This window comes from Aphelocoma coerulescens, chromosome 26 (assembly GCF_041296385.1).
Source record: "Aphelocoma coerulescens isolate FSJ_1873_10779 chromosome 26, UR_Acoe_1.0, whole genome shotgun sequence".
In the NCBI taxonomy this organism is placed as follows: Eukaryota; Metazoa; Chordata; class Aves; order Passeriformes; family Corvidae; genus Aphelocoma; species Aphelocoma coerulescens.
The window spans coordinates 6,745,220-6,758,414 of NC_091039.1; the positions used below are offsets into that span (position 1 = coordinate 6,745,220).

Here is a 13,195-nt window from a genome sequence, read left to right on the forward strand (position 1 = left end):
CCGCGCTGCGTCTGCCGCTGCCGCCGGGAGCGGGGCTGAGGGGAGCGGAGCCGAGCGGAGCCCCGGTCCCGCTGCCGGGATGCGGCCGCTGCCGGTGCCCGCGCTGCTGCTGCTGCTGCCCGTGGTGCTGCTGCTGTGGCGGCTCGGCGGAGCCCGGGCTCAGGGTGAGCGGCGGCCGCTCGCTGCCCCGGGCGGGCGGTGCCGGTGGGGAAGGGGCGCGCGGAGGGGCGGGCGCGGCGCGGAGCCCCCGCGGGGGCCGCCCCCGGGAGCAGCCGGGAGGAGGGATGGGGATGGGGATCGGGATCGGGATGGGGATCGTGCCCTGCTCCCCGCTCCGTTCCCCGCGGTGCTGAAGGGGCCCTCGGGGCCTGCCCGGAGGGGCGAGGGGGAGGCAGGAAGGAAATGGTTTAAGGGCGGCGGTGGAACCGCGAGGGTTTGGGCGGTTTCAGGCGGGCTCGAATCGTAGAATTGTGAGACTGTTTTGGTTGGGAGGGACCTCGAAACCTGTCTCGTTCTAGCCCTGGGCAGGGACACCTGCCACTAAACCAGGTTCCTGCAAGCCCCGTCCAGCCTGGCCTTGGAGCTGATTTTAAACTCCGCTCTCTGTCGCTTAGACTCGCTTTCCTTTTTCCCTAAGAAAGGACGGTGAGCTCTGCGAGCGGGGCTGGCTTGTTTGTTTTTCATGCAGCAAGTTAGATGGGTGTGCGGTGAGTTAAGTCGTGTATTTCACTATAAAAAAAAGGAAACAGACAAAAACTGTGATCTAGAAGGAAGTGCATTATCTGGGTAGAATGACTAAAGAACTTGAGAAAACAGTAAGTGACGTATCCTGCACACGTGTAGAGCTGGACGCTGGCTGCAGTACAAATCGAAATTAAAAATTTGGGAGTGAGTTAAATATATCCTTAAAGCCTTCTGAGTTAGCCTGGCTGCCGTGCTGTTTCACCTCGGTGTGTTTCTCTGCTCGTTGCTAAGGTGCTCTGTTGCTTTTTCCTTCCTCTCCAGACGCGTGTCCCAGACCCGAGCGGCTGCAGTACGCAGAGCTGGACCCGAGCTCCAGGGACAAGCAGAGTTTTCCAGTTGGGAGCAACGTGTCGTTCAGCTGCCGCCCGGGATACGTGAGAGTCCCGGGGATGTCACTGACCTGGACGTGTGGTGCTGACTTGCAGTGGTCACCCACGGGCGTCTTCTGTACAGGTGATTTTTTGTACCCCTTTTTTCCTCTGATATGTACCAGTTTCAGTTGGTTTGTGAGTGGGAATGAGGATTTTGTCATATTTTAAAAGAAGCTTGGAGAACGCTGGTGCAGGTAAGAGCAGTAAATGCCACAGACTTTGTCTTTGTATGTAACTACAAAAATGTAGATTTTTTTCTTTTCTTTTTTTTTTTTTCCTCTCCCCCAGAGAGAAAATGTAAGTACCCAGGAGACTTGGAAAATGGTTATTTTGATGCGACAGAGCTTACATTTGGTTCAAAATTGACGTTTTCTTGTAAAGAAGGGTAAGTGTTTGGTGAAGTTAATTAATCTTTTTTTTTTTTTTGATGTTTACACCAGATTGGAACCAAACCCAAATTTTCTATTCCAGTTCTGACCCGAAATCTGAATTCTACCTGTAGCAAATGAAATTGCAGCTGAATTTACTTTGATTCCCTGGTTTAATTATTTTTTGCATCAACCCAAAGCGTTTTAGGGAGGTTCTGCAGAACTAGAGTGTTACCTCTAGTGACTTCCTTTAATGCTCCCGTGGCAGAGGGCGTAAATAGATATTCATCATCCTTCATTGTTGAACAATTAAGTCAAAACCACTCCTTTTCCTGTAGAATTAGTAATTTTAGGACTTGAGTATTAGAGAGTATATCTGAAAATGGTGAGATTTCCACAGTTCCCTTAGTGATGTCTCATTTGCTTCTGTTTTGCTTTCAAAGTGAGGCTGTCAGCAAAATAAACGAGATTCTGTTCTCATTACAGCAAAGCCTTTATGTCACCATAATCACAGAACGGAATTATTATAAACCCATTTTTAGGTGCTTGTTGGAGAAATGAGAGATTTAATTTTCCCCTCTTTCGAAATTTTTTCCTGTCTAGATACAGATTACGGGGTAATGAGGAGATTTCCTGTGTTATTAAGAATGAAGGTGTTGACTGGAGTGGACCTCTGCCTTACTGTGAAAGTAAGTAAATCATTGCTGTGTTGGATTTTCTGTTCAGAGGGTGGTAGTTCATACAAAATCAGCTGTGCTGTCAACTTTCCAGTGTAAAAAATAATGGTAAAACAGGGATAAAAGGATCAGTTATTGTGGTAATTATCTCACATTAAAATCAACTTCTTGTTGAAATTGAGGTTCTGTAGCGTGACTTCAAGTAGCTGTGTCAGATTTTCGATGAAATTACTTGAAAAGCAAGGCTTGCTCTTTGAGATGAACCAGCTAACACAGCAAAACCCTGTTTGGCCAATTTTTGTGCTTTATTTACAGTAATTCCTTGTATGCCACCACCCAACATAGCCAACGGGAGCTATGAGGAAAGAGTTGACTATGTGTACCAGAGCTCAGTGACCTACAGGTGTCAGGAACCCTTCTCCCTCATTGGCACAGCCACGATTCACTGCACATCTGATGCACACTTCAATGGAGTTTGGAGTGGACCACCTCCAGAATGCAGAGGTTGTTGGGATTTTTCATTCTTTATTACGGTGTTGGTTCCTTTTTTGGAAGCAGCGGGGGGAGAATGGACTTTCCCTCTAGGAAAGAATTGAAACAAATCCTCTGGTACAAAGTTTGGTGCAGTTCCAGTGGAGGTCACATCAGTATGGTGGATATTGATTGATTATGACACAGAATAGGACTGAAATTTAAGGTAAAGCTTGAAAAATACCCGTGTGAGTGTCTTGTTGGTTGAAGTGACAAGGCCAAAGTGAAGGACCTGAGAGACCACAAATCCTGCAGTAGCTGCAGAAAAATTGTGTCAAGGGCAAGGATGTGGGAGCTGGGTTAGGAATTTTAAAAAGCTAAGGAAGAATCCTTTTCCTAAAAACACAGCTACTGTGGAAGTGCAGGAATCAAGATTCCCTCCAAAACAACTTTTTTGTTGTTTTGCAACACAATTTTTGCAAAGAAATTTGCAAGTAGAGAAAGGATGTTGTGTTTGTTGCAATGTTAGTGTTAACAGATGTTTGTGTTATCAAATGTTTCCCCTCTGTCAGTGGTCAAATGTGAAAACCCCAGAGTTGAAAATGGGAGAAAAAGATCTGGATTTGGACCCTCCTACAGTTACAAGGACTCGGTTGTGTTTGAGTGTGATCGAGGCTATTTCTTGGTTGGCGCAGAGGTAATTAGCTGTGGAGAAGATAACACCTGGGTTCCTCCAAAACCAACTTGTGAGAAAAGTAAGACTTTCTGTAAGATTCTGACTTCTCTCGTGTGTTGAAAGTGTTTCAGCTGAAATAGAGCATCGTGGTGGTGTAGTGATTTCATGGGTAAAGACAGCAGAAAGGGTGGGGAATACAGGAGAAAGATTGGATACAGAGAATTAGGAGTTTGCACAATGAGGAAAGCTGTAGTATCCTTCTGCAGTAATTGAAGTCTTTGTGTGTGGTGTTTTTTAATGCAGCTCTTCAGCTCCTACTTTCTAGAAATTATTCTAGAGCTCAGAGAAATAATGAACCAATATGGATTTCTGAGCTGCCACACTGTAGGGTTGTATTGCCTTAATGAATACCTACAGTGATGTTGAAGTTGTCTAAAGGGAATATTTGTACTTAAAATTAAGGGTAAACTTAAACTACTGAGGTGCTACCATGGGAGAATGTGTATGTGTGTGGAGTGAGTTACTGAAGTTTCTTCTCACTAAAGTTGTTTTTAATTGCTGTGTTAGTTACTGCAGATGTGTGTCCTGCCCCCAAGATCCCCAACGGGGTCCTGACTCCAGCCAAGCCTGCCTATGGAAGAGGAGAGTCTGTGCAGGTCAGGTGCAATGCTGGCTGCTCCTTCCCTGATGGCTCTGCAGAGGTGACTGTGACGTGTCAGGAGCAGAGTTCCTGGGGTGCTTTAGAGCACTGTGCCTGTGAGTGAAACCCACAATTGCTGAAACTGGGGCGGACTGACAAGTTTGAAATGTCTGATGTAGTAATACATCTTTTATTCTTTTCTTTTCTCCCCCTTTTTCTTTCCTCTCCCCTAGGTGTGTCTGAAGGTTCTGGTTCCACGCCAGTCATAAGTTATGGCAGAGTAACAGCTGGACAAAAACCTTCCTACTCTGTGGGGGATTTCATTACCATTGAATGTTACACAGGGTACACCTTGCATGGGGAGGCTCAGATTCAGTACATTGGAAACAACCAGTGGGTGCCTGCAGTGCCAACCTGCCAGCTGAGTAAGTATGGGCTGCAAAAACTCCACCAGGATGAAAACACATCCATGGGAGCAGTCTTTTTATATTCGGGAGAAATAATTTAGTGCAACTTCCTTTTTTATTTTGATGTGAAAAATAGGGTTTGATAAAATTAATTACAATATTCGTGTTTAAAGTTAAATCAGTGTTATGATTTAAACTGGCCTTCTTCAAAGATTGTGTTGACAGAAGTGCTTGATGACTTGAAATAGCTCTGTGAATGTTTTTATTATAATGTTTGGGTAAGAAGCACCTGTGTTCCTCTTGTGATACTGATTCCTTGTCTTTTTAGGTGGATATATTATAGCCATCATCTGTGGTAAGTGTTTTCTAAAACCTTAACAAAATATCACACAAATTATATTTTTTATGTGAAAATCCATTTTTGAGTCCAGTCACTTGGGACTGCAGCAGTGTGATTTTGGAGTGTTGGTTAAAGCTGCATGATTCAAAAAAAAAAGATTGCTTAGCAATTCTAGTTTAATTTAGTGTGAAATTGTATTTTCTCATGTGGTGAGGTCGCATTTCAAAGGCAGTTTGCAACAACTTGGCTGCTTTGGTAGATTTTGGGGCTTGGGTTTACTGGGGGTGTGAGTGAATAACTCTGCAGTGAACAGGAGTGTTCAGTGCCTCTTCTGTCCTTGCATTTGTTATCCAGATTTGTATGAACTCATAAAAAGTGACATTAGGGCCTTGTCATTCCTGTTTTCGTGTTCCTGAGCTGGTGGGGTTTTGCCATCATGGTCGTCACTGGTTTTGAGCTGAACTATCTTGCAGAGTCTTGAGTAAAGCATCAAATATTTAATTTACATGGCTCGTTCCAAAAATTAGTTGGGTTGTGGGGTTTTTTTGAGGGGGAGTGTAGAGGTGGGGTAGGCCTGTAGATGAAAACAAGGCTATTTCTGCAAAATTTTTTGATGCTTTTTTGTCAGCTGGAGATGATCTTTATCACTCTAAGGCTTTTTTTTTTTTTAATTCTTCCTAAAGTGATTGTGGTAATTGTGGTGCTCCTGGCAGCCTTCTGGGTCTACAAGAAATTCTTCTCACAGAATGGGTGAGTAAGCTTCCTTTTTTATTAATATTGCAAATTTCCAAATGACTGAGCCAAAGCTGTGCTGATGTTTAAGTTCCTTGAGCTTTGTGTGCCCTTTCTTTTTCAAATGTCTGATTTTGTGTGAGCTCCTGCCAGCAGCTGATGGAAGCTAAAGCCTGACCTTGTATTTGACTTTGGGTTTGGATCTGCTGTTCAGCTAAGCTGCTAATTAACGCTTGCACTAATTTCAAGGAAGGAAAAATCCCGTTCTTAAGTGTGTGTTTGGCAATGTCCACTGGACGAGGAAAGTGTTTTGTCCATCTGCTTCAGATGTGTCCGTTTATCTGCTGAAGCCAGGGGGAGCATTGGTGGTGTGGGCTTGTGCTGCCAAAAGGTTTTCAGGTTTTTCTTTTCCTCCTGCAGTCCCAATGTTGGTGTCCCTTGTTAAAGACTTGCAAAATCAACTGTAGAATATTAGATTTGTGCATAAGCAATTAGTGTTCTGTTTTTAATGAGACATGTAGGGTGTTTTTTATCTTCAGAACAACTGGGGGTTATGTGTGGTTTTTCATGGAGGGGTGGCAGGAGATTTAAATGCCTCTTTGTGCATTGCTTTTTGCTGTGATACCTGATTTTATCTTCTGGAAAAAACCTTTTTGTCAGAAAAATATTTTGTAACACAAAACACTGACCCAATCCAGAGCAGGTTAGGTGGTACACACGGAATGTTGGGATAAACATCTCATCAAAACTGTGTTGTCTTTTACCAAAGTCTGTTGGGATTTATCTGGAGGACATGAAACAAAGGAAGGGATGCTTTAAAGGAAGTAAACCAGTGGGAATATTCCTGTGGTTCCTATTCATAATAAAGTACACACAGAGGACTAGGGAGAGCCCTGGAGGTGGTTTATATCCAGTGAGATTTTGGCCTTAGTGTCCTTTGAACAGGCACTGCAGTATCAGTCCAAGGGCCAGAGTGTGCTGCTGAGTAATTTGGTGCTTTTGAGCCACTGCTTTTCATCCAGTGCTTGGATATTCTGCAGCCTGGATGGGCCAGAGGAGAGCTCTTGGCAGTTCAGGGCAGCACTTGCTGCCTTCATCCGTGGAGAGACTTCTCAGGGTGTAGAAAGCAGGAGGGATCTAAAGCAGCATCATCAAAAATTAAAGAATGTGACATTCCTGAATATTTGACAGCATGAAAAGCCTTATTGTGCCCAGTGCTTCCCTTTATCTTCCTCTCTGTGAGCATCTGACTGTTAAAGCTCTTTCTTGTCTGAAAACCCTGATCTAATCTCCTTTCATTAAGGCCTCCATCTCCCTGTGTAGTGTTCTGAGTTCCTGATGCAGCTGAGCCTTTGTGAGCTGTTGTGCTTCCAGCCCCTGATCCTCGCTGGTTTGTAGCCTCCAAATGGCAGCAAATCTTTCCTTGGCCTCTCTTTCTTTTGTGTTTAAAATGCCACTTGGATGGGACATTCAATTAGACCTTTCTCCCCTTCTGCTGTTCAGCTCGTACACAGTTGATGAGAGTTGCAAGGAAACATGTATTTTAAAAACTAATGTCCCAGCTGAGATGGAAGAAACTGCACAAATGAATTAATTGAATCTTTAAAAGGTATAACTTTCCACTTCATTTGGACTTTTTGCAATGCAGCTTAAGTGTCTTTTTTATTGTGGTTTACTTGGAATTTCGGGAGTGTGGAATCCGGCTGGCTGGGAACCTTGGCTTCCTGTAGGGGAAGAATATCTTAACCTTTCATTCATTTCGGGAGAACAGGATGTAATACACAAAGAATTATCATCTGGCACTCTCACTAAGAGCTTCCAGTGATTGTAAATCCCATTTCTTGGTGTTGTCTCTGAGGAATGAGTAGTGTATTGCCTTCAGTGCTCAGCAGAATGTTTGCACCCATTCCAGTGGTGAGTTACTTTTCTTAGCTGATAGTCAATTCCCTGTAATCAGAAGCTGGAAACCACCTTTGGACACTAAAACTCTGAAGGTAGTTGAGCATCCCTTCAGAGAAAACCAGATCACATCTCTCACAATTACTGATTCATCTGCATTTTTGCTTTCTAGAAGAGAATAAACAAAGGTTCTAACAAGATCTTTTGAAGCCTTCTTATGAAAAGGTGATTTCTTTTTCAAATTCAGAGTTCTGTAGCCCTAAAAAGGATCAAAAACCAGTTGCTTGTTTGCTGCTGCTGTCCTCTCCTGTACTTTAACCTAACGCTCAGCCCAGTGGTGAGATGCATGTGATGAGTGTTGGGGTTCCTCCTGCACTTGTGTAGGGTCAGACAAGCTCTTCCAAAATCTGACTTTTCAAACCTTGTTTGAACAGAACACTTTGCAGACAGGACAGCTCATTTTGACTGCTCCTTGCCAGTATTTTGTCGTTGCTACCTTAACAGAGCTGGAACTACAAATATTTTTTGAACCAGCATCTTCTTTTTTTGTGTTGCTTTTCTCCACTGCCCAAATTCTGAGGAGGTGACGGGTTCTCTTATTCCAGCTTAATGCAAAGGTCTTTCATGTGCATAGTCTTGATTTTATTGACTTGTAAAGGACAAGTGAATTTTCAGTGTTTTTGGTGAGTTTTTATATGAAGATTAAGCTTGGCATTTCTTCTAAAATAATGTGTAGATTAAGGAATATCATCTTCACTGTGAGGAAAGATGTTTCTAATTAAGATAGGATTCATTTTCTGAGTTAGTTGGGCTTATTTTTGGAGAGAAAAAAGGAATCAGGAGATAGAACAGAATAGAATTCTTCATTCCAATCTTACCTTTACACATGATACAAGAAATTACTGGTCTGGTGTGTGAAAACACTGTTAAAGTCTGGAAGTTTTCCTATGGAATGTGGAACTCCTTAGAGACTTGGAGTAATAGCACCGAGATTTGGTGTGGGGTGGGTTTTTTGGTAAAGCAAAACAGGAGTTATTCAAGAACTTGGGACATATATAAGAATATTATTGTGAATTTTAATTCTTGAATGTTTAAGCATTGTAAAGTTGCTCCTAGTGGAGTGCAGAATCAAAATCCACACAGAATAATAGTTCATTTCTGGTTAGATAAACAACACACTGTGATGAAAATGAATTTCAGGGTGCACCTGGTGGAGTTCTGGGAATCCTGTACCTGTTCTGGTGTTAGTTTTTAGTAACATCAGTCATCACTTGAAACGATCCCTTTGGATCAAGGGCTCTGCTCCTCCTTGGGTCATTCCTAACAGTTCAGTAGCTGAATGAAGCTAAAATCTCCTCAGTCCAGCAGTTGCTTGGGAAAGAGAGGATAAAGAATGACCCAGTTTGTGACTTTACCTGCTGCTTTAATGATAAAACTAAGGATGTGCTTCAGTGTAAATGTAAAACCTGTTGAAATGTAAAACCTCTGATTTGACTTGTTTTTTTGTTTGTAGGAAACGTGACAGCACTCCCAGTTCTGCCGAATATAAGATGTGTAAAGCATGACTGGCCTTTTTTGGGGGGTGGGAGGGACTTTGTGGTGGAATATCCCTGTCAGAGCTGGAAAATTACTGCCCTTGCAGTGAGTTGCTGTCGATGAGTTCCTTGTGCTGTGTCTTGCTCTGCTGATGAACTGCAGGAGGAGATGCTTAATAGGATAAGAAGTGTGTATGTATATAGGTAACACAGATAGATCCTGCTTTGCCTTCTGTGCCCCTCATTGTCCTTCTGTGCCCCTCATTGTCCTTCTGTGCATGTGAGCTGGGGGAAAGGCAATACCTGTGGCATGCCAGAGTCTGTGGGAGTGCTGGAATGTCACTGTCCCAGTGCCAGCTGCTGCTGCCTGCTGCCTTCAGTGCCACCTCTTTGCTTTCAGAAGATGTCCATTATTCTCCTCTCTCCTGTAGAGCTCTGATCACTCAAACCTGGTTGTCCTTCCCATCCCTTTTTGCAGTTGAGGTGGTGTAAATGGTTCTCTTGTTTTCTTTGTACTCTGAAATGTGCTGTTGCTCATTCCCTGAAGAGTTTGGTGCTGTTGAAGGCGATGTCTTTTGGAAATGATCATAATCAAGAGCTTATATACTCTACCTCTTTGTTTGCCAAGGTGGTTGTTGTATATATAGTGAATTAAAGTGTGCCTTGAAATCAGTTTTATAGCTTTTCCTTTGCTTTTAAGAAGGAAAAAAAGCCATATATGTATATTTCTGATTCTTTGCTATAATCCACCAAAGACTGCAGCGGATTTTTTGGAGCACGAAACTGAAGGATTCTGTAGCAAAGGCATCCCCTGCCTGTTGACAGGAACTCCCTAATTAAAGAAACTGCTGAGAGCTCAGTGGTGGCCACGTCCTGTCATGAGCACAGTGGAAGTTCCTTAGGGTGCTTGATTTTTAGGGAATCTTGATGTCAGTTCTGGAGATCTTCTGTTGATTTGAAGGGTAGAAATGGATGCTGTGTGATTCCCCCGTCCTTGCTTTTTTACTTGAAGTCACATATTCCACATTTCTAACCTCTGTCTGTGGACTGTGGTGTTAAATCAAGCTCTGAAAGGCTGGATTTAGCATCCCATTTGTGTTCAGAAGCAGGAGCTTTTCCCTGTCACTCACTTTTGACATTAAAGGAAAACCAGACCGGCTCAGTTGTGGGAGTGCTGGCAGTGCTGGTAGATGTGGTGGTCTCTTGTTTGCTGTTTGTTCAGCAAGGTTTTAGTCCAGATTCTGACTCCAGGAGCTCCCACCACAGTGTTTGCCATTAGTTGAGACTCATTGCTTCTTCTAATTCCTTGGCAAACCCCAGACCTTAGCTAGAACCGGTTTTAGCTTCATGAATCTCACTATCAACATGCAGGCAGATTCTAAGAACCAATTTTCACAGAAAACCCAAATAGCCTCACTTCAGATGCCTGAGGCAGCACTGAAACGACTCTGGCTTGTCTGTGGCTGCTTGGCACTGCTCTCCCTGTCATCATCAGATTGTTGGAGTGGCACAGAACTGTTTAGGGCTTTATAGGGCTTTTTTGGGACAATCCCAGCAGTTGTATTGTTACAGTTCATAATAGACTGTGGTTATTAGAAAGGGGCTTTGGCTCTGCAGAAGGATTTGCTGTTCGTGGCCTGGCTGATATCTGAGTTTGAGAGTTGTTTGTAAACACTGGGATGTGTGATTGGGATTGAGTGCAGTGGTGGTCAGGAGCTCAGCTTGCTTTGCGGGGCATCTGCAATGTCCTAAAATACACTGAAATGCACTTAACTGGGAAGGGAAATCACTGTAAAAGTTGGCCGTATTTTTGCACTTCTTTCTGGATGTAAAGAGTAGTGATGATTTGTAATATTGCAAATAAAAATGTTAAATTATTTAGCAGTAAGTGTTTGTCTTTCATTCATCATGGTGGTGAGCAGCTCTTTTCCCATTGTTACCCAGGTGATTTTTCATGTCCCAAACATCAGGTGGTTACTGCTGAGATTGGCGTTTGCAGCTCGTGCACAGAGTTACTCAGTGGTAGTGTAGGGGGTGTGTTTTAATTTACTGAGCAGCCTTTGGGGTTTTTTTTTTAGAATTGCAGAGAATTTCCCAGAACCTCCAAAACTTTCCAGTGTTGACTCCTGAAAAACTTGGTGAAAAGTTGATGGAGAAGAGGAAGATTATCCTGGGGCTGTTCTGATGGAACACTTGAGGCAAAGCCCAGAGGGTATTTTGGCCCTTTTGTCCAGTGTGTGACAAATGCAATCCCTAGGGAATACAGCCCTGGTGGGTTTAGGTTTAGGAATTGTAGGAGTTTCACACTTGAAATGTACTTAGCTTCTGTGGCAAAGCCATGTGTGGAGTCAGCTGCCTGACAGAGTGAAGCCTTTCAGAGGGTGGAATAGAAAAAATAACCTCATATGCTGTATTTCTTTCCCAGTTTGTGGTTGTGACACTCAAAGTGAGTTGGTGTGGAAATGATGCCAGACCAAACAACTGTGCACCATGAAGTTCTGGGTTTGCAGTGAGCATTGAGGGGATAAGCAGAGTTTCTGGTGGAAGGTGTCCCTGCCCATGGGCATGGAATGGGATGATCTTTATGGTCCCTTCCAACCCAAACCATTCTGGGATTCTGCTCCGTGGTTCTATGAATCTGACTTAAACACTACAAATTAATTTGGCCTAATTGTCGTGAGTCCTGTGCTGTTTTTCTAAAACTCAGTGCTGCGTGAATTGTTTCATTTTGGAGTCTGGAACTGAAAGCTGAAGAGCCATGAACACATGAGCTCTGTGCTGAGGGAGAGGCTGCAGGGAGTAAGAATGTGTTGTTGCCATCTACTGGTAACAGGTCCAGAGTCACCTGGTTTAGGGTTAAATAGTGCAAAGTGTCAGTGCTTGGTGGGTTCTGAGTGTCACGCTTAAGGTCAGTGTAAATTAAACCCTGCCCATCGCAGGGCTTGGAACTGGATGATTTTAAGGTCCCTTCCAAGCCAAACCGTTCTGATTCTCTGAATCTAAATACTTCTGAGAGAGGGGAAAGTGGAGCTGGGGGCTGAAATGAAGAGACTTGCAGCACTTAGGTGTTGTCCAGCAGGGAATCAGGTGATCTGTCTACCTGAGACACAGCCCAGGAGCGTAGAGCACACAATTTTATTTAAAAGGGAAAAAAAAAAAATCTGTGTAAAGAACAGGTTAAGGCAAACAAACAGCACATGGAGTAGAAGTGGTCAGAAGGTTGGGAGGCTGTGCTGGCACACCCAGGCCCTGGCTTGCTTGAGTTGAAGAATCTGAGTTATGTTTGAAGAGATGCTTCTCTCTGTGTGGAAGCATCCCGTCCTTACTTGAAGGGGATGCTGACTGTCCTCCTTTTGTGCAGGATGTTCGGCCTGTGGGGGGAACTCCAGGTCAGAGAACAGCAAGCCACTGGTGTTTGGGAGGCCAGGTTGTGCTCTGGATGGTGTTTGTTTGTGACTTGGGGGTGGGGGAAGGAAGTTTTCCACTACTGTTGCTTTTCCCCCTACATCATAACCGATTTCAAATGGTGCTAGACAAAAACTGAGACTCTGAACACCAAGAGAAATCGGTCAGCCTGTGTAAGAGATGTTTTCCTGGCTCAGAGAAGGATCCTCTTGTAGATGACAGCTATGCATTCTTTAGAGATGACTACTCAGTGCTCTGACCAAACCTTCATCCGCACAGGGATCAGCTTTTCCATGTCTGGGAACATGCTGGACATCAGTGAGGGCAAACAAAAGAGTTCCACTTCATTTTAGTGGTTGGGATGCAGGGCAGGGGAAGTGAAAGACTGCTGGATGTTACCAGCAGCAAACTGAAAATTAATTGTAGAAAAAGGAGTGGGCTCTGTGTGTGCTGTGTGGCATCTTCATGATGCCCGTGGCAGGGGGTTGGAACAAGATGATCTTTAAGGTCCCTTCCAACCCAGACCAGTCTGGGATTCTGGGATTGCTGAAGGTACTTCTGTGTTTAACTGCTGATGTCAAATTGTTGGAGGGAATTTCTGTGATTGCAGAACAAGTCTCTGGGAGCTGTGGAATGAGAAGCCTGTGGCGGTGGAGTCCCCAAGCAGAGAGTGGAAATCCTTTTGCTCTGAGGCAGTAAATTAAATGTTGGTCCTACTTTTTGGATATTAAACACACTCTGCCTGTCAAGGTGCAAGAAGCACCACGTTGGTTTTCATGCAACTTCTGGATCACTTTACTCTGGACAACTTGAACTCATATCCATTGTTTATTAAGCAGAAGTACATGAGCAGGAGGCTGTTCTGGCGTGGCCCTGGCTTGGGAGGGTGCATACAGTGGTTGGAGAAGTGTCTAGAAATCAGATGATGTT

General features: G+C 43.9%; 1 protein-coding gene across 5 annotated transcripts in view; it reads left to right on the forward strand.

The window, feature by feature from the left end:
* LOC138099009 (membrane cofactor protein-like) overlaps positions 1 to 13,195 on the forward strand; it is an 18,966-nt gene continuing 5,771 nt past the window's right edge. Inside the window, exons 1-13 of one of the 5 annotated variants that reach the window (XR_011146668.1) lie at positions 2 to 164; positions 1,006 to 1,197; positions 1,404 to 1,500; positions 2,087 to 2,172; positions 2,476 to 2,664; positions 3,204 to 3,386; positions 3,875 to 4,063; positions 4,181 to 4,372; positions 4,683 to 4,709; positions 5,378 to 5,444; positions 6,930 to 7,035; positions 7,498 to 7,550; positions 8,839 to 10,748. Coding sequence is in view for 4 of the 5 variants with exons in the window: in XM_068996002.1 (XP_068852103.1) it covers positions 80 to 164; positions 1,006 to 1,197; positions 1,404 to 1,500; positions 2,087 to 2,172; positions 2,476 to 2,664; positions 3,204 to 3,386; positions 3,875 to 4,063; positions 4,181 to 4,372; positions 4,683 to 4,709; positions 5,378 to 5,444; positions 6,930 to 7,020 (1,398 nt within the window). In the remaining variant the exon portion in view is untranslated. Of the gene's footprint in view, positions 165 to 1,005; positions 1,198 to 1,403; positions 1,501 to 2,086; positions 2,173 to 2,475; positions 2,665 to 3,203; positions 3,387 to 3,874; positions 4,064 to 4,180; positions 4,373 to 4,682; positions 4,710 to 5,377; positions 5,445 to 6,929; positions 7,036 to 7,497; positions 7,551 to 8,838; positions 10,749 to 13,195 lie in introns of those variants that run through there. The other 4 variants (XM_068996002.1, XM_068996004.1, XM_068996003.1 and 1 more) reach the window with 4 other exon arrangements.